The sequence below is a fragment of the Gamsiella multidivaricata genome (genome assembly GCF_025024155.1).
Source record: "Gamsiella multidivaricata strain RSA 2152 chromosome Unknown BC939scaffold_13, whole genome shotgun sequence".
In the NCBI taxonomy this organism is placed as follows: domain Eukaryota; kingdom Fungi; phylum Mortierellomycota; class Mortierellomycetes; order Mortierellales; family Mortierellaceae; genus Gamsiella; species Gamsiella multidivaricata.
In genome coordinates, this window is record NW_026251721.1 from 334,636 (window position 1) to 352,208 (window position 17,573).

General features: G+C 47.7%; 8 protein-coding genes across 8 annotated transcripts; 3 read left to right on the forward strand and 5 right to left on the reverse strand.

Annotated features, from left to right (window-relative positions):
• Window positions 1-50: 50 nt before the first annotated feature.
• Window positions 51-2,276, forward strand: BC939DRAFT_442958 (cystathionine beta-lyase). Its single transcript, XM_051554466.1, has 5 exons — window positions 51-403; window positions 528-659; window positions 946-1,304; window positions 1,434-1,768; window positions 1,878-2,276. The coding sequence occupies exons 1-5, from the start codon at window positions 199-201 to the stop codon at window positions 2,044-2,046; spliced, it is 1,200 nt and encodes a 399-aa protein (XP_051415159.1). The 5' UTR covers window positions 51-198; the 3' UTR covers window positions 2,047-2,276.
• Window positions 2,277-2,342: 66 nt separating this feature from the next.
• On the reverse strand, window positions 2,343-3,751 carry BC939DRAFT_442962 (putative MRS4-protein of the mitochondrial carrier family). The gene is made up of 2 exons (XM_051554467.1): window positions 3,154-3,751; window positions 2,343-2,969 (listed from the first exon to the last, which is right to left on the reverse strand). The coding sequence occupies exons 1-2, from the start codon at window positions 3,386-3,388 to the stop codon at window positions 2,395-2,397; spliced, it is 810 nt and encodes a 269-aa protein (XP_051415160.1). The 5' UTR covers window positions 3,389-3,751; the 3' UTR covers window positions 2,343-2,394.
• Window positions 3,729-4,018, reverse strand: BC939DRAFT_500587 (uncharacterized protein; the record flags this gene model as incomplete). The annotated part of the gene is made up of 2 exons (XM_051560058.1): window positions 3,729-3,803; window positions 3,884-4,018. 2 exons carry the CDS (start codon window positions 4,016-4,018, stop codon window positions 3,729-3,731), a joined length of 210 nt encoding a protein of 69 aa, XP_051415161.1.
• A 3,589-nt stretch (window positions 4,019-7,607) lies between these two features.
• BC939DRAFT_442969 (seryl-tRNA synthetase) lies at window positions 7,608-9,609 on the reverse strand. Its single transcript, XM_051554468.1, has 5 exons — window positions 9,419-9,609; window positions 9,173-9,243; window positions 8,911-9,072; window positions 7,814-8,779; window positions 7,608-7,704 (listed from the first exon to the last, which is right to left on the reverse strand). The coding sequence occupies exons 1-5, from the start codon at window positions 9,549-9,551 to the stop codon at window positions 7,699-7,701; spliced, it is 1,338 nt and encodes a 445-aa protein (XP_051415162.1). The 5' UTR covers window positions 9,552-9,609; the 3' UTR covers window positions 7,608-7,698.
• Window positions 9,610-9,754: 145 nt separating this feature from the next.
• BC939DRAFT_442971 (uncharacterized protein) lies at window positions 9,755-10,596 on the forward strand. Its single transcript, XM_051554469.1, has 3 exons — window positions 9,755-9,835; window positions 9,939-10,025; window positions 10,118-10,596. The coding sequence occupies exons 1-3, from the start codon at window positions 9,790-9,792 to the stop codon at window positions 10,498-10,500; spliced, it is 516 nt and encodes a 171-aa protein (XP_051415163.1). The 5' UTR covers window positions 9,755-9,789; the 3' UTR covers window positions 10,501-10,596.
• On the reverse strand, window positions 10,597-11,944 carry BC939DRAFT_421012 (60Kd inner membrane protein-domain-containing protein). Its single transcript, XM_051553082.1, has 4 exons — window positions 11,406-11,944; window positions 11,046-11,321; window positions 10,838-10,948; window positions 10,597-10,745 (listed from the first exon to the last, which is right to left on the reverse strand). The coding sequence occupies exons 1-4, from the start codon at window positions 11,928-11,930 to the stop codon at window positions 10,623-10,625; spliced, it is 1,035 nt and encodes a 344-aa protein (XP_051415164.1). The 5' UTR covers window positions 11,931-11,944; the 3' UTR covers window positions 10,597-10,622.
• A 128-nt stretch (window positions 11,945-12,072) lies between these two features.
• Window positions 12,073-16,014, forward strand: BC939DRAFT_50883 (nuclear pore protein 84/107). Its single transcript, XM_051561048.1, has 15 exons — window positions 12,073-12,232; window positions 12,313-12,345; window positions 12,448-12,482; window positions 12,573-12,745; window positions 12,834-12,956; window positions 13,051-13,165; window positions 13,256-13,744; window positions 13,857-14,053; window positions 14,143-14,392; window positions 14,491-14,566; window positions 14,647-14,771; window positions 14,856-15,018; window positions 15,113-15,348; window positions 15,456-15,534; window positions 15,623-16,014. Exons 1-15 carry the CDS (start codon window positions 12,214-12,216, stop codon window positions 15,895-15,897), a joined length of 2,388 nt encoding a protein of 795 aa, XP_051415165.1. The 5' UTR covers window positions 12,073-12,213; the 3' UTR covers window positions 15,898-16,014.
• A 210-nt stretch (window positions 16,015-16,224) lies between these two features.
• BC939DRAFT_526576 (uncharacterized protein) lies at window positions 16,225-17,095 on the reverse strand (the record flags this gene model as incomplete). The annotated part of the gene is made up of 2 exons (XM_051561371.1): window positions 16,643-17,095; window positions 16,225-16,476 (listed from the first exon to the last, which is right to left on the reverse strand). The coding sequence occupies exons 1-2, from the start codon at window positions 16,895-16,897 to the stop codon at window positions 16,225-16,227; spliced, it is 507 nt and encodes a 168-aa protein (XP_051415166.1). The 5' UTR covers window positions 16,898-17,095.
• Window positions 17,096-17,573: the final 478 nt, after the last annotated feature.

The following is a 17,573-nucleotide window of genomic DNA, read 5'->3' on the forward strand; positions in this document are numbered from 1 at the left end:
CTTATGACTCGAGTTGGAGAGAGTGAAGTGCCTTTCTTGAAAAGGAGAGTATCTCCTTTTGCTTCACTCCCACTTCCTCCCCTCCTTCTCCACCCCCTACTTCGTCCCTATAACTCCTTTTGCAAATAGCAAAAAGGCACCTCAGGACTCAGCCCCGCACAGCACAGCACAACGCAGACGTATACGACACTTATATCCATGGTTGACAGCACCACCCGCATCAAATACAGACCCGCCACCGAGCTCGTCTATGTCGATAACTCGGACGGCAAAGGTCCTAAGGACAGCTACAATGCTGCATCCATGCCCATCTATCAGACGGCCACATTCAAACAGTCCTCCTCCACGCAGATGGGCGAATACGACTACTCTCGGTCCGGAAATCCCACTCGCTCCCACATCGGTAAGGGCAACCCTGCTGTCATCCCCTACTTCCTTGTGCACACCCCGCCGCATTAAAACAACGTGGGGAGTGTGACAAAACAGACAGCCGGAATTGGATGTTAATTAATTTTTCAACTGAATAGAGAACCATCTCGCCAAGATCATGTCTGCAAAGAGGGCCTTTGCAGTGAACAGCGGCATGACGGCCCTTGATGTGATCACTCGCTTGGTCAAGGCAGGTGAAGAAATCATCGCAGGAAACGATCTTTACGGAGGTAAGGAAACGAAATTCAGCCGTATGAGGGATCAGAGCACGATCATCATGGATGACTGGTGCTCTTTTTCTTTTTTCTTTTTTTCTTATTCTTTCTGATCAGATAATCAAATCATATGGGAATTAACATCCCTGCGAGAATGATGTGATCGCTATTGTCGGGCAGATCGCTTGATTTTCATTTGCTGCACTGAGCATCAAATTCAACTTGAACACACACATTAACACCCCACAAAAAACCCCTCCCACTCGTCCTGTGTCTGCAAAACGAACTCGTTTGAAACTAGGCACCAATCGATTGCTCAGCTTCCTTGCAACCCACAACAATGTCAAGACACACCACATCGACACCACTGATTCTGAAGCAATCACACCATATCTCTCCGAAAAGACACGCCTCGTATTGCTGGAAACACCAACCAACCCATTGATGAAGGTCGCAGATATCCCACGGATTTGTGAGATCGTCCATGAGCGATGCCCAACTGCATATGTTGTCGTCGATAACACCATGATGTCGCCTTACCTTCAAAGGCCCTTGGAATTGGGTGCGGACATTGTGTACCACTCTGGAACCAAATACCTCAGCGGACACCACGATCTTATGGCCGGAGTCGTTGCTGTCAAGGATGATGCCGTCGCCGATGTAGGTTCCATGCATCCCTACACAGCACTTTAAGTGCTATAGTATCCATTACAGACATCTGATTTTTTGACATTGATCGTTAATGCTTTTCTCAATGTCCTTTTTTTTTTTTTTTTTTTGTTCGAATAGAAAATCTATTTTACAATCAATGCTACAGGGGTCGGTCTCAGTCCATTCGATTGTTGGCTGCTGATGAGGGGAGTCAAGACTTTGGCTGTGCGCATGGATCGTCAGCAAGCAAACGCCATCAAGATTGCCGATTTTTTGGAATCTCATAAGTTTAAGGTCCATTACCCTGGACTCAAGACCCATCCCCAGTACGAATTGCACGCAAAAATGTCCGCAGGGCCAGGAGCCGTGCTCAGCTTCGAGACCGGAAACGTGGAGCTGAGCGAGAAGCTCGTCGAGCTGACTCGTCTTTGGGGTATCAGCGTGAGCTTTGGTTGTGTCAACTCTTTGATCAGGTATGGAGCAGGGCTATTTATTGGTTCATAAGCAAAAATAACTGGAGCTTTTGTAGCTCAAAAACAAATGTACTCATAACCCCCCGTCCTTCTTGCTCTTTTTCTACAGTATGCCATGTCGCATGTCGCACGCCAGTATTCCTGCCGAGGTCCGTGCTGCGCGCGCCATGCCCGAGGATTTGATCCGGTTGTGCGTAGGTATTGAGGATGTGGACGATCTGCTGGAAGACCTGTACCATGCCTTGACGGCATCTGGTGCCCTCAAGCTGGCCAATTGAGGGCTCAACAGGGTGGACGATTCAACGCATACATATTCAATCCCTTCATCGTATCATAGCACAAATTAGTACCCTTCAAATATATTATCGTGCTCAATATGAGTAATGCCAGGGCGAAGCAACAAGCGCCCCAACTAAACCATGCGGTCCTGGTTTCACTTTGTGTCATTTTAATGAATGTACTGTACACACGTTGACAAAAATAATGAAAGGCAAGACGAAGAAAAAAGGATATTACGAAGCTGGTAGATGTGGACATGAATGCTTATCGGGAAGAAAGTAGAGGCAGATCAAAAAAGCGGGCGCAAAAAAAAAAAAAGAGCAAAATAAAAATAATGATGATGGTCTTTAATGCAGGTTGATGGGATGCTGATCGGCATTGTCCGGGCTCAAGAACCACTTGCCGTACTCGTAGACGCCCCAGCAGATCGCGGTCGAGGGCATATGACTCAAAACACGAGGCTGCAAACCCTTTGCAAATCCAGCAAGACCCTGGCGTTGATAGATGAGCTTGAAGGCCTCGAGCAAACCGTTACACTTCCTTATGCTCACATCCGTGGCCTCGCCGCGCGTCTGGAGCAAGGTCTTGGCTACATCGAGGGGTGTCGTCGTAGCTGCTGCGAAAGCACCAGCAATTCCTCCGGCAGTGATATGAGTCATGGGGTCGTAAGCTCCTGATGGATTAAGCACCTTACGCAGGTATTCGTAGGTCGCAAACTGGATCGATTGGAAGGGAATGGTCATAGTCAAGGTGGTCGGATAGGAGATATAGAAGGCGCGCATGCCCTCAGCCCTGTATACTTTTGTCGCACAATCCAGGACATTCTTGTAGACCGATCCGTGGACCTGCATCCTCTGCTTGATTACGTCAAATGGGTTCATCAAAGCGTCGCTTGCAGTTGTTGCACAGGCTCCGGCAGCAGCTATAATAAATAAAACATGGCGTTAGGAGACCTTTCAAACACTTGAGACTGTATTGCGTGTTCGATTGAAGATCGACTGCTTTCTCTAGTACTGCTACCCATATCATCTGCAATATCATCATTGTCCCACCCTTGGTTTTTGTGTGCTCGCATGAAAAATCTCATAGGCCTTCTCGCTTCTTACCTGCGGCGACTAAATGATGCCCAGATTCGTTTCCTCCAAATGCTTGCTTCGCGTACTCATATGTTCCAAAGTAGAGCGCATGGGCCGGTCCAGCACCCAAGATGACAGAATTGACACCTCTCCACAGCGTTTTGGCGCCCTCTGTCGTTGTGATTTTCGAGACCGCGTTAATGACACCGCTGTAGACTGCTTGCGGTGTGGGCTGGAGGATTTGCATTCTGGTCTGATAGGGCATGGAGGCAGTAAGGAGATCGGGTCAGGCAACCATGAAGAGGGAACACCGCATGAACATGAGTATAGCAAGTAAAAGTGCGAACATAATTCCATGTTGAATCAGATTCTCGCTGCCTTGCTCTTGGGATTCCTGTCCCATTGCGTTTCCTTATTCTTCTCAACTGCGCAGCCGTGATCCCTGATCTTCATTCCTGATGTCATCTTCCCGCTTTGTATAATCACGCCTGCAGACGCTCATCAGACAAGATGCACTACGTTGTAGCAGATTCTGGCGGTAAGGTGGGAAGGTGTATGTCTGTGATTGATAGCCGATAGCATTTTTTTTTTTTTTTCTTTAATCCTCAGAACGTCATCCATGCCGTTTCTTCGAGGCTCCGTCCTCCGTTGATCCCCGATAGCCGACGCTGATCCTGGCCCTCGAGTGAAAAAAAGAGAATTGGACAGAGGGCTGCCGAACAGGTGGTATTGTGCACTGTCCTATCGTCCGTTGTATTACCTTGATCGAGTCGACCGGGTACATGATGGCGTGCTCTGCAATGCCAGCAAAGGCACCGGCGAGCAAGCTGGCCGAGAGCGAGGCGTTTTCGGGCAAGGCCTCGTACTCGAAATCGTCGACAGCTTGAGTTGTCATTCTTTCTGCTGTAGCAAGTGTTCCAAAAAAGATAGAAGACGAGGTTTAGGTTTGCAAAGCACCGAATGTTGATGCGGATGACGAGGGAGGCTGGGCGGGAGAGACAGAGGGCGGTGGACAGGAAGAGCGGGAAGGAGCAGAGAGTGTCTGCTTTTTGTTTTGGTGGGAGACGGCTGCAAGTGACCTTCATATCTCTTATTGCAAACAGCAAACACCCAGCAGGGTTCTCTTGACGGGGCAGGCCCTTCACATGGCGCAACAGAGTTCAACTGCCGATAAACAGAGCGGTCACCCCAGCCGACCAATCCAGCAGGACTCACTAGATACATGCACCAGGGGTCCCCTGTCTGGTTACACACAACCCAGAGAGCTGCACATCGCCCTGTACCCCTCAAAAGGAAGCAGCGGACATGCAAACCATCTGGCAGAAACAAAGGGCGGCGGAAGCAGGCTATATCCATCGACACCCTCATTGCTGTAAGCCGGCTCGCTCGCGAACCAGCTTGACGCCTAAACTAACGCCATCCTTCAACATGCCCACTTTCCTCTGGAAAAATGTCTGTCATAGGCGTAAAGGAATGTGCGAGCGAGCATATCAGATCGCTACCTTTTGCTACTGTCCCTCTTGTGCAACGCCAAGGACAACAATACAAAAAGGTTAAAAAGGATCTAGGACTTGGGACTTCTGTTTGCCAGCACCCGAAGCAAAATTACCTTTTTCTACAGGATTTGTTTGCCAAGAGGTCTTCAAGCGATTGATCGCTGAGCGCAGTTGTTCGATGCTTAGGAAGGTTTGGGGTCGTTCTTTCTTTGAGTGGCGTTTGCGATTAGGAGCTAAAGAGAGGGAGGCAAGGACAAGGAGGCAATGTTCCTGGATAGTCGTGGTTTATTTTATATCTTTCCTTTTGCATTCATGCATTTGCGTTTTTTAGTTGCCCAGGGAGAAGAGGGGAGATGGGGAATCTCGTTCCTCCTCTCCTTCTAATGACACACTCCTGCAGAAGGTTGAGTACCCTCAAACCGGCTATTCAAATTTCCATCCCCCATGCTTATCAGATCCTCGTCAAAGTATCTGCCTGCGCACTTCAACATTGCGAGAAGTACCTGCATGCTTCACCAGCCCTGTGCCATTATAAAACACCGCTCTCTTTCTTTCTCTCTCTCTCGTGTCCATGACTTCTTTCATCTTCTCGGATTATACTTCAGCTGTTGCCATAACCGGGTCATCCGCAGCCATTCTTGTTTATCAGATCGAATCGCCACACGCCCTGCTCTCGAACTATCGCAACATTACTCCATTTGGACATGTTGTGTTCATGCCTGTTGGGCGTAGCTCTTTCCTCTGTCAAACTAGCGTGTCAAAGGAGCCATGCGCATCTTAATCTTTTAGAGACATCAGACAGACGAATTATAATGCCGATTGAACACCATACCAAGAATGTCCTCTTGTTCATCGCTTTATTTCTCTCATGTAACCTCACTTGGATAGGCAGCGTTTCTGTTTAGATAGCGCTGCATGCGCCGACGACATTGCTCGTGCACGTTTGCAGCATCCGCGGAATCGACACTCCAGAATGGCACAATATAATGGTCCTGCGCATCGCCAGTCTACCATGTGGAAGAGGAAGGGAAAAAAGGTAGGATACGCGTTAGTGGGCTGAAGCTAATTCAAGGAACACGAAAAGAAACCCATATCGAACCGCAATCTTATCCTGTTGTTCATCTCTTGAAAAAATGTGCATATGAACCTTTTCCTCTGCACACCTTTCTCGACCGACACGACCGCTGCATATAGTTCCTTGAAGCAATCGTGTGCATACTGACCGTGTCGGATGTCCTTGTTTGATAAAGAAAAAAATAAGAATAAAAAAAAAGAGACGGTGGGTAGAAGAGCTGGAACCTTTAGCCGAGCACCCTAACAAAGCCCTCTGCAGGATCCGTCAGCGCATCCATATCTTGCTCAAGATAATCTCGTTAATCCTCGTCCACATGCGTGAAGGCGATGACAAGACACCTCTAAAAATGAAGCCCTAGTAGGCGCTCGAAGAGTCATAGTATATTCTTCGTTTACTCTTCAAGTCTATGTCAGAGGACATTAGGAATAAAATGAGGGTGGGTGAGGCGCTAGTTCTCGATCTGTTAGGACGTGGATATAATCAGATCTATTGCTGTGCTTGTCACCTTTTGTTATCCCTTTTCGTTTCGTGTGCGATTTCTCAAAATACAGTCGAATTTGGTTTTTGCGGACAGCTTTGATAGCAAACTGTCCACAAAAACCAATTCGACTGCACTACTATGCCATGACCTCCCCATTTCTAAGCCTGCTACATTGACAAGTCAAAGAGGAAGAAGAACGCACCGTTTTTTTTTTTTTTTTTTTTTTTTTTTGGCTACTCTATCATTCTTATTAAAACCACCACTCAAATTATCTCGTTTCACTGCGTACACAGACGCTTTGACCGCCGCTCATGAAAACGATACATCACAGATGATCCCCACCTCCCCAACCCCACTGAGAACAGGGTCGCTTGTGAATGGTGCAAGTATAGCAAAGAGAAAAAAAAACCATAAACATAAAGCAGATCCAATACATTCTGTCTTCATTGCTAGGTAGCTCTATGTTGTATCACCCAGTGGAATATCATACAATGGAAGTGCCTCCTCAATAAGAACAAAAAATAAAAGTACTGCATGAGATTATAGGGTTTACATGCGATTAGTGCAGTAAAAAATTTGGGACCAAATTTGGGATGTTGAAAACGAGTACAAACGTACTTACGCCATGGGACAGGGTCTTGAAGAACTCAACCATGAGGTGTGCATTCCGGATGTCGCTGAATGACTTCTCGCACATAATAGGACTGCATATTCCTCCGATATTTAACAGTTAAGTAAGTCCGCATTTTGTTAGGGATAGATGCGGACCTCATGGGACTTAATTACGTCTCCACCGCCTCTCAAAAGAAAGTCTTGTCCTTCCAACAACTGCGCCCACGACCCTTGCATTGGTTTTACGTTCTTGATTCAGAATGAACGCACATCACAGCATTCACTAGGCGGACTCTCGGAAGTACAACTTGCGTGTCGACGATATGAACGGCCGTTAAACACACACAAAGTGAGACAACCTACTCCCAAGAGCACGGCCAGACTGGAAAAGCGGGTCCTGGATTATAGAATTCAAAGTGGACGATTTTCCATTTCCAACGGCGCCCGAGCTAAAAACTGAAGAAAAAAAAATATTAGTAGGGGCAAGGACATACCGATCCAACGTCATGGATTTTGAACTAAAGGGCACCTACAACGGCAAGGACGATGTTGTTCGCTTCATTGATCATAAAGAGATGCTTGGATATAGAGCAAGGTGTGAATAAGAATGAGATCAAACGAGACAGATGAGAGTGAACGAAAAGGAGCGAGAGAAGCAGCTTTGAAGACAAAGCAGGTTGTGCTGTTGTGCTGTTGTTAAGGACCATATATATGGGTTGACCGATACAGGGCGGGCTTCCAGCCGACCAATCCCGCGTTCATCCCCATAGCATCGTGTGCTCCAGAATGTTTTCCAACCATCGTCTCGTGGAAACACTGCTTTCATATTACATCGGGATTCGTTTATTTCGTTTTCTGGAGAAGGATAGCTCTCTACGGGAAGGACATCGCTTGTCCAAGGTATCGACCGTTTATTTCTAAGAGGCGTATAAAGATAAATAGCACGTTAGATGATATTGAACTCGACAACCCAACCGATTCTTGTTTGCTGCCAAAAAAAAAAGAAAAAAAGAAAAAAAGAAATACCTTGGGGCTCTTGAGCTCACGGACAAATGGCAAGAAATCCCGTCCGTCCATGTAGGGGATCAGGGGTTCAGGGACGCGGACACCCTCGGGGGTCTGGTAGTTCTCCAAGATACACGAAAGCGTGCGGGTGGTCGCGGTCAGGGTCGAGTTCAAGCAATGAACGTATTTCTTCTCACGATCACCCATCTTCTTGATTCCACAGCGGATCTCGAGATTGCGCGACTGGTAATCAGTGCAGTTCGAGCACGAGACCAGCTCCTTATAGGCGCCCTGGAAGGGGAACCATGCTTCCAAGTCATACTTCTTCGCAGCAGCATTGTTAAGTGCTCCGGAGACAATAGAGACGACCTGGTATGAGAGGCCGAGCGACTGATAGAATTCTTCAGAGTTCTGAATCATGTGGTCGAACATCTCCCACGACTTTTCGGGTTCTGTTAAGCAGAACTGCTCGACCTTCTCAAACTGGTGGACGCGGAAAATACCCCAGGTATCGCGACCGGCAGCACCGGCCTCCTTGCGGAAGCAGGTCGAGTAGCCGGCATATTTGACAGGCAACTGCTCCTTGGGCTGCTCAAACCATTCGTTGGCGTGGAAGGCAGAGATGGGCTGTTCCGAGGTAGCGATCAGATACATGTCCTCGTTCTCACCAGTAACTTTATACAGCTCCTCATCGAACTGCGACAGTTGTGCTGTCTGAGCCATGGCCTCCTTCTTCATGAAGTAAGGGGTCTGGAGCTTCTTATAGCCGCGTCGTCCCAAGAAAGTGAGACCGTAGTTGATAAGAGCCATGTTGAGCTCGACACCGGCATCGGTCAAGAAGTATCCGCGGTGCGAGGCAACCTTGTGACCACGCTCGGGATCGTAAGCACCGAGACGATAGAGGACCTCGTCGTGAGAGTACAGCTTGGGGTTGTGTTCAGGAGCCTTGCCATTTTGGAAGTAGGTTCTCTCAACGATGTTATTGTCCTATCAACATGAGTCAGACCATAGTCAGAAGAAAATCCAAATAAATACAGATCGGCCGCAGTCGCGGTGCGAATCCTGCGCCTCGACACCTGTCACTGCTAAAGCGATGAGTCCACAATGCGAGACCATACCTCGTTGTCAGAGATGGGGACAGAGTCGTGCACAATGTTTCCGACCAAGCCCAGCTTGGCAGACCACAAAGCCTCCTTTCCCTTGAGCTCAACCTCCATAGCTTCCTGCTCCTTCTTGCAATCGAGACGGGCCTGAACGAGCTCCGAGGCGTCTTCCTTTTTCTGCAGAGATCGAAAGCCAACATAAAAATGAATGAGCATTGTGCGTGCGCCTCAAAGACTGCGCCATTTTTTTGCATCAAGTAATATCATTTCACAATACCTTCATCTTCATGCCGATTTCCTTCTGAATAGCGTTGGACTTCTTGTTCAATTGGTCAAGGTTGAAGCGCACTACAAAGAATAGTTTGATCGCATGTTAGATGCATCGCCATTTAGCCCTTCAAGATAGTCCATTCCTTTGAATAGGTGCAATTGAACACAATGCAAGTGCCAGGGCGACGCCAGAAGTAATCCATGACAGAAAGAGGTGCCTATCGGGCAGCTCAGGTGTGTTCATATCACCTACTGGTCTTCCAGTCCTCGTAGAGGGCGATGATCTCGTCTACGATTTCGACGGACTCATGTCTGCGACGCTGAGACTCGCGGATGAGCTCTGGCTCGCCTCCACGTTCCTCCAAAAAGAGATTGATGTCCAGCATGGTGTGAGTAAGTGTTGCGTGTGAAGGTCTGGTAGATGCAGAACAGAACAAAGAGGACAGGGGAAACCGTTCTTATTTGTACAGCTTTTGATACAACTTTCTGTTTTGAATCACCGTGTAGTCACGGCAGCACACAGCCCCTTAAGGCACCGATCAGCTACCAAAAAAAAAAAAAAAAAAAATGCTGCATGCTATCTCCTGCACACTCTGCACTCACCCCATTCATCGCACCAGGACAATGTCGAATCCACTACTAGACCTATCCTCCAAGGACGAACTCATCAGTATGTCAGGGCTGAATAGGCCAAAGGCGAAAGGAAACACACTTCGCTGATAAATCTCACCGAGACGACTTGTTAATCGAATCCATATCTGGGGTTATTATAGGCAACCTGTTGAGCGGCAACAAGTCCTCGAATATTCCAAATGACTCGCCTGCTGGAGAGCGTAAGACGTTCCGGGTCCAGTCTGACTGTAAATAAATGCCTTTACGATCTCTTAGTTTGTGTTGGGAGTCGCAGTGTGCACCAACAGCTTACCATTACTTCACTTTTCTCCACATTTAGTGCTCGCAAGATTAGAGGATTTTCTACCAAAAATCAAGGAAGCAAATGTTCAGCTGGATCGAAAGCTTCAGGAAGACCCAAAGTCGGTCGATATTGAAGATGTGGACGAGGAGAGCGGTGAACAGTACATCGAGATGGATCTCGGCTTGGGCGTATTTGATCTGAAGAAGGATGTGAAGGAGGAGGACATCATCATTGACCCAAGCACCATCAGAGCAGAAACCCCGGCAGTGAAGCCAGTAATTGTCATGATGGACACGGACAAGGATTCTGAAGATGCGGGACCAAGTGACGATGAATTTGACATGGTAGGGTTGGAGAAGGAGCAGCAAATACTGGCAAAGAAATCAGCCGGAGACGAGGATATCAACATGTCGTCCTAGATGGGCCTTCGGTAACATTATATGGTCGTCACCCCTCATCTTGCACTTTCGCTTTCACTCTAATGTACATTATGTTTGCTATCATTAAAAAAAAAAAAAAAAATCGGCAGCTTCCTGGTTATCTACTCGACTGCCTTTGATGGCAATGGCGGCAGCTTGAGCTTTTGGCGGACAGTCGACATGCGAAAGGCGAGATTTTGTATCACACTGTACGATCCTGATGACAGCCAATATAAGCAAATGGCCTATTCAATGCAATGGCAAGATTCGTTAATACTTCTAACCAGCTGTTCCGCAAAAAGACGTGATGATGGATACGGGATGCAATGCCTCTGACCATGGGCGCCTCATGTGCAATTGGGATCATGGTTATGGCCAAAGCGCGGAACACATTGCGAAAGATGATTTGATTTCTTGTCGGGGTCTTGTTCATCATAAGGCCATTCAGCTACATTATGGAGGGAGAAAGGCAAGTGTGTAAGGGTAGACGCTATGGGATATGGACAAATTTCCAGCAAACATATCGACCAGCGTAATAAACGTACCTCAACATTGAGTAGATTCGTAGCTCCAATTGCGATAGGCATAATCCATGTTGGATCTGAAGCCGCTAGATCCATGAACCACAGAGTACCGCCTTGTGTAAATCCTGGTTCGGCAGGGAGACTAGAGTCGCCCAAGAACGGTAGTGGGTATCCAGCCATGCCTCGAATAGTGAGCGACATAGTAATGAACAACGGGATTTGAACCCAAGGCAACAAAAAGCTAACGCGCGGATTGCATCGATTGGTCGAGTACAGCTCCTTGACCTTTGCTCGATACTGGCAGAAATGAAATCCAGTCAGTCCTATCCACGTTGTAGAAAATTAATATTATATACAATCAAAGTAGACGGATAATCCTACCGCATTCTGGATTTCTGAATTATATGATCCATAGTCGCGACCCTTGAGCTTATGGTCAACTCCTATACTCGTCTTGTATGTCTCCAGCCATGCCTGGAGAACAGGTGTCAAAGCTATCATCCGCCCTACCGCCCTTTGTTGATAGATCGCCACAGGAGTAGTAATGGCAGTCCTGAGAAGAAAAGTGGCACAAAAGATGGTGGCCCACCACGGAAGACCGATCGCATGTATGCTCTCGAGAACGTAGTGCGTGCTGGAGAGTAGCGAGTTAACGTGTGTGGGCTCCTGAAGCAGTGCTGGGACTCCTGTAAGGTCTGTTGTGCCTAACACTGATTCCGACGAGAACTCTGGTGTCTTCGAAAAGAGAAGGCGATCACTGCTATTTTGCAGGGAGCTTGTTCCTGAAATATTCCTGATTGTTAAGCAAATCGGTATCTTTGCTCGAAAAGGTGTCACACACACTGTCGCCCTGCCGCCAAGTGCATTCCTCGTGAAAAGGATCCTCGTTGCTCGCGATGCCCACATGGTTGAATAACCTTTTCAGGGCAAAAAGCGGACCAGCACTTTGCCTTCAATCCCTTTTAAATGCGTGCAGTCACATAATAAACAGGAACACTTTGAGAACCGATCGTTTCTACACCGTTCTTTCTTTCGCGACCACTCCAACGCAAAGGAATCGACACGCCAAACATTACCTCATTGACTCATCGGCCTTAAAGCAAACCAGTTACGTCTCCGATGGCATGGAACAGCTCAAAATCATTCACTGGCTTCACCACTCCCGGCCTGTCTGCAGGAAACTCGAAGGATGAAGACGTTAGCATGGAGTAAGAGCACTTTATCCTTTGCACTATTCGTTTTAACCGCGATATTGAAGCCTAACGCGATTTCCTCTCGTTTTCCTTCGTTATCTACAGCGTGAGCTATTCTACTCTACCTGGTAGGCAGTCCATTACCAAGTTGGTGCCACTCACTATACATGGACAACTGTACTAATATACTGACGCGAAACCCTTCATTCTTACCGCAACTGACGGAGTAGGCCATTCCAAGCCGAAGGAACCTAATAGTATAACAGTATGACCTTTTGTCTTTGACGCACGTATTTGTCTTTTTTGAGGTTTATAGTGCAATTTTTCTGATGTTCTCGCTTCAATGGAACCATAGAGCGACATATTTAGCACCAGGCCAGAAGGATTTCAGGAAGCATTCGAGACAGGAATCGAATATCAGAAGTTTGCTCGTTCGTTGGGAATGCTTAAGCGATTCCGAAAAGAAACAGATGCGAATATTGATATTTCGTCTATCCTTCCAGAGTTCGAAGCGCTCTGTGGGGCGAGGTATGTCAGTGATAAATTATTATCAAAGGTAGCTCTCGCGCGGGACAGAAACCATGACTAACAACGATTCGTCTAACATGGTACCTAGAGCGGAACAACTGGAGCATCGCAAGGATTCGGACGCCGATTACATGGCATTCGGTTTGACTGATGAATACAAGCTGTGGCAGTCTGAGAGCCATACCTGGTTGCTGCTTCAAACTCTCGCCAGGTAATTCAAAAAGAGGCTCATGGATCAGGGACAAAGCGATGAAGGTCGCTAATACGGCTCAACTTCTAAATGGCATCCTTCATCTCCAACACAGTGCCTTCGATCATACAAAGCCGCCCATCAAAAAAGGACCCGATGCGTTGGCATGGTCTGATCTTGATCTCATCGAACATTTGGCAAGGACTGACAACGAGTTTAAGCACCACTCTGTAAGTCACGTCTTACTTTTAGAGATCAATGATAGCCATGGCCTTTAGGAGAAAGCTCATCTGATCAATCAATCTTGCAATGTTATATAGGCTGTGAGACTGTGGCTCGAGACTATTGCACCGCCCTTCAACTCTAATGCCGTGGCGAAGACATTCACTCAACAAACATCTATCGGATCAGCATTCTCTTTCGGTCCTAGGCCATCACCCATTAAGCCCGAGTATCTAGACCCTGATGCGGTCACGAGGGACAGAATCAAGTTGAGCGAAAGCAATCAGCTTATCGAACACAACTTACTGAGAACAGTATGGGAGTACATCCGCCGTGGACAGCTTCAGGAGGCGAAGGATGCCTGTGTCAAGGCAGGTGAACCATGGCGAGCAGAGAGCATCAGCGGAGGCGAACCTTACTCCGTGTCCATTGCATTCACAGACCCACAGTACGATCGGGAGGAAGGTCTCATCGGCAACAAAACGCGCGGGCTCTGGAAAGGAACATGCTATGCCCTTGCAAATGAAGCATCGGCTGACCAGTACGAGCGGGCAGTCTATGGTGCATTATGCGGCGACGTTCCTTCAGTAAGCCAGGAATATAATTTGCTCCGCAAGACCTAACTGTGCTCATAATGTCTATGCGGTATATGCATTCTAACAGTAAATACCCTGGCCATTACTTCTATTCCTCATCTAGGTTCTGCCGGTTTGTTCAAGTTGGGAAGATCATGCGTGGGCGCACTATAACGCTTTGGTTGAGAGTATGATTGAGGGGCGTTTGTCACAATTTAATCGAGGAGGTGCAAGCAAGGCCCTTCCACTTCCTGCGACAAAGATCACTTCAGCCAAGGCTGTCTTCGACAGCTTGGCGAACAGTGACTCTGAAGAACTGAGGTGTGTAATATATCGACACAAAGGCCAATGCTGGACCATAATAGGCTTTTTTTTCTTTTTCACTAACGAGACCGCTTTGTCATCCATAGAAACACATCCAAAGATGTCTTTAAGGCCATCCAGACAAGCATTATCCTGGGTCAAACTGACCAACTCCTCGCAAAGATGGCCAGGGACGCTAAGGCATCATCTAGTATTGGCGCACCTCTTCGACCACACATGCTTCGATTTATGGCCCACTTTGTTCTTCTTTTGCGATCAAGGAATTCGGTTGTGCCAAAGGATGACGGCGACTATTTCGTTAAAAGCTATGTGGACTACTTGATCTCAAGGAAAATGGTACGTGACACGATCAGCAAGCGACCGAAGATTAAATGAGAGAATGTCTGTTGCGCGATATGAGAAGCTTATTGTCTCTTTTTCGGTTTATCCTTTAGTACGATCTGGCGCCGCTGTATGCCTCGTTCTTGCCACTCCAACTCCAAATCGAGACGTGCTCATCGTACCTGAAGAGTAAGTACAATGGCCTTTTTTTTCTTTTTATTATCATTCACAGATCCAATTGACGGCAAAATATCATTGTGATGAAATAGCGATCGATGGAGCCAAGAAGGAGCGCCAAGGATATCTAGTGGCTATTCGGCAGAATGGCTTGGATTTGCACAAGATTCTCACGGCGACGGTGGACGGCCTCATGGACAACAATAAAGCGGAGCTTGTACGTTGCTTGATTGGTTTTCCATGGATGCAATGGACTTCCGGTGCTCGTTCACCATGCTAACATAACTACTTCATCCTCTAGGAATGTGTTGGGGACTACGCGACCAATATGCAAGAGAGTATTATGAAGCCCATCTCAAGTCAGGAGAAGGCCGCCATAAAAGCAATGGAGTGGCTGACTTTCGATGAAGCGCCGTACGACGAATGTTTGCATCGTAGCAACTACTTGACGAGAAGATACCTATGTAAGGATATGCATGACAATTACAGGAACTGGGTTTGGTTGTGATTGTGGGACTACCAGTCAGATTTACTAACGCAAAGCTAACTATACTCTAGTGCAAGGTCGTTTGTATGCAGCGTTCTCGTTGTTTAATGCTCTCCCGTCTGACATTGTCAAGGATGATCTGGATGAGGCACCGCCATTCTTGCTCACTGTTTCCCATGAGCATCTTTATTATCGCGACTTGTTCAACGCACGACTACTGTTCGAGGAATGGAGAGACGCTATAAGGTCCAAACCCGTGGAGGAAGCGTCGCGATCAAGGATGCATGCGTGGGAATTAGATGTGAAGGTACGCTGGGAATTGTTGTTAAGAGATCTTTTTGTCTGAAAAAGGTATCCAACATGGCGAAAAGACTAACTGGGGACATATATATTTCTTCGTTATGCTATCTGTAGAACCGGGCGCAGAAGGCGATCGTGGAGATCGAGTCATTGCTGCAGTCAAGGTGGCTTTTCGACTGCATTCTGGCTGGAGGTAAGGACAAGCGTCGCGCACTTTTGATTCCAAAACAATATGGACGAACAGGACAGCCAGTATATTCATATATATTTCTTTTAAATAGACACGACTAGAAATCAGGAACTGAGGCGTCTTCGCCAGATCTATGTCTCTGAACTGGTGATGAACCTGCACAAGATTTACTATGACAGCCGGGTCGTCATCCCCGAGTATCTGGAAAAGTCCGTCGACATGTCCAACCTTGTTGCAAGCGAGGCCGCAGGCGTGCCATTGTATAAGGAATTGCAGGAAAGCAATCGCCTGGCAGAATTCCTGGACCATGTCCGCTTATCCTCACTCGAGTTGGTCAGAGAGGGGCGATCGCCCTTTGCATTTTAGTGTCATCGTGCCGGCCCGTTGTGATCGATAGAGTTCGCATGTCGCTCAAAAAAAAAAAAAATAGATAGGCACGCTGCACAAAAAAGGAAATTTTTTTGCGATCCAGGCACAAAGTGTTCTTGGAACGAATTACTGCCTTATGCAGGGCAGATTCCTGAAGTTTGGGTCAGAAGGAGGATATGCACACGGCCTCATTCGATGGTTATGATTCTCTATATGTTGAATTATGTCTCCGATGTCAAGACTCTATGCAATGTTTTTATTATAGTTTATCGATATTTGTCCAGCAAAAGAAAAAGGTCCCTTGCTTGTGGTCGGAATGTCTCGTTAATATTGAGCAGACATGGACTGGCAGGCCTTAAGCTGCTCCAAGTACCATTGGCAGGCGGACATATCGTTGCCATTTGCCTCGAGGCACTTTGTGAAGGCCTTAGCATCTGTCTCGCACGAGCTGGCCGAGGCAGGGACAGCAGCGTTCTGGTACATGGGCTGCTGGTAGCTCTGGTATTGAGGGGCAGATTGCTGCTGCTGCTGAGGCTCGGGGGCAGACTCAGAGGAACCGGATCCACTGAACATGGACTATTGTCAAGGATGAAACGAGGACATATAGAGTCCGTGTTGGTTAATTGGACTTTTTCTCTTTCTCTTTTTTTTTTTGGGGGGGGGGGGAGAGAGAGAGAAAGGAGCCGAACAAAATGAACGCCTGAAAACACTCCAAAAAAGAATGCAGGGATGAGACACTTACGGTAAGTCCGGCGCCGATGGTGTGTCCGACAGCGGAACCGACGGCAACACCGGCAGCAGTTGAAGCCATCTGGGCAAACATACCGGGCTGCTGAGGGGCCGGGTGGGCCATGGCCGAGGGCTGTGGAGGAGGAGCAGTCATCTGCTGAGGAGGAGCGCGGGTGGGGGCGGGTGGAGGAGGAGCCTGGCGAGTGGGCATCGTGGAGGCTTTGCGGGTCTGCTGGGCAGGGGCAGCGCGAGAACGTTGACGGGCCATTGCTGGTTATATGTGTGTGTATGTATAGAGTAGGGAGAGGGAAGGGTCTGAAGGAAGGAATTGATCGATTGAGATCTCTTTTATAGAGCAGCTCCGGAAAATGTGCAGTTCCTGCGCAAATACGTCACAGAACGTGTTTAAACGAGAGAGTACTGCACTGAACTGTAGAGAATACTGGACACACATATCAATCTACATCCGTCCTCCAGCTCGTCCTCGTCCTCGCCTCACCGCGCTACTGCTGACGCTGCTGACGCTGCCGCTGTACTGCCTCCACTGGCCAGAGATACAGCGGCCTCCGCTGATTGAGTAGATATCCGCGGATAACGTTGCAAATGTTATGGCCTGCCATGATGTCGTGGTGCCTGTATATCTCAACTTGCCCGACAAACTGCTCGCAGGTTGGGCTTTTTTTTTTTTTTTTTTTTCATTCACTCCAACTACGTTGTAGCGTAGGGACCTGGCCTAGTGGACATTAAGACGAAGCTAATAAAACATAAAGCGATTTACATAACTCGGATTCCCAAGTGATAGTGCTCTTACTTTCTGAACAAAGTATGACTGAAAGGACTTGTGCAAAGAGGAAAGTCTCGTCTTGGTCGAAAACTTGCCCAGACCAACCCCAATCACAACCTTGTTGGAGTCTGTACTCCGCATCCCTGGTCATTCTCGCGTC

Excerpts from the sequence above, each read along its gene's own strand:
- BC939DRAFT_442958 (XM_051554466.1), top strand. The coding sequence starts at position 199 with ATGGTTGACAGCACCACCCGCATCAAATACAGACCCGCCACCGAGCTC. Across the intron at positions 660-945 it reads AGGAAACGATCTTTACGGAG|GCACCAATCGATTGCTCAGC; the intron begins GTAAGGAAACGA and ends GTTTGAAACTAG. Across the intron at positions 1,305-1,433 it reads AGGATGATGCCGTCGCCGAT|AAAATCTATTTTACAATCAA; the intron begins GTAGGTTCCATG and ends TTGTTCGAATAG.
- BC939DRAFT_442962 (XM_051554467.1), bottom strand. The coding sequence starts at position 3,388 with ATGCCCTATCAGACCAGAATGCAAATCCTCCAGCCCACACCGCAAGCA. Across the intron at positions 2,970-3,153 it reads GCATCATTTAGTCGCCGCAG|CTGCTGCCGGAGCCTGTGCA; the intron begins GTAAGAAGCGAG and ends TATTTATTATAG.
- BC939DRAFT_442969 (XM_051554468.1), bottom strand. The coding sequence starts at position 9,551 with ATGCTGGACATCAATCTCTTTTTGGAGGAACGTGGAGGCGAGCCAGAG. Across the intron at positions 9,244-9,418 it reads CTACGAGGACTGGAAGACCA|TGCGCTTCAACCTTGACCAA; the intron begins GTAGGTGATATG and ends TATTCTTTGTAG. Across the intron at positions 8,780-8,910 it reads TCCCCATCTCTGACAACGAG|GACAATAACATCGTTGAGAG; the intron begins GTATGGTCTCGC and ends TCATGTTGATAG.
- BC939DRAFT_442971 (XM_051554469.1), top strand. The coding sequence starts at position 9,790 with ATGTCGAATCCACTACTAGACCTATCCTCCAAGGACGAACTCATCA. Across the intron at positions 9,836-9,938 it reads CTCCAAGGACGAACTCATCA|GCAACCTGTTGAGCGGCAAC; the intron begins GTATGTCAGGGC and ends GGGTTATTATAG. Across the intron at positions 10,026-10,117 it reads GTTCCGGGTCCAGTCTGACT|TGCTCGCAAGATTAGAGGAT; the intron begins GTAAATAAATGC and ends CTCCACATTTAG.
- BC939DRAFT_421012 (XM_051553082.1), bottom strand. The coding sequence starts at position 11,930 with ATGTGGGCATCGCGAGCAACGAGGATCCTTTTCACGAGGAATGCACTT. Across the intron at positions 11,322-11,405 it reads ATTCAGAAATCCAGAATGCG|TATCGAGCAAAGGTCAAGGA; the intron begins GTAGGATTATCC and ends CATTTCTGCCAG. Across the intron at positions 10,949-11,045 it reads CGAATCTACTCAATGTTGAG|CTGAATGGCCTTATGATGAA; the intron begins GTACGTTTATTA and ends TCCATAATGTAG.
- BC939DRAFT_50883 (XM_051561048.1), top strand. Across the intron at positions 12,483-12,572 it reads AGGAACCTAATAGTATAACA|AGCGACATATTTAGCACCAG; the intron begins GTATGACCTTTT and ends ATGGAACCATAG. Across the intron at positions 14,393-14,490 it reads ACTTGATCTCAAGGAAAATG|TACGATCTGGCGCCGCTGTA; the intron begins GTACGTGACACG and ends TTTATCCTTTAG.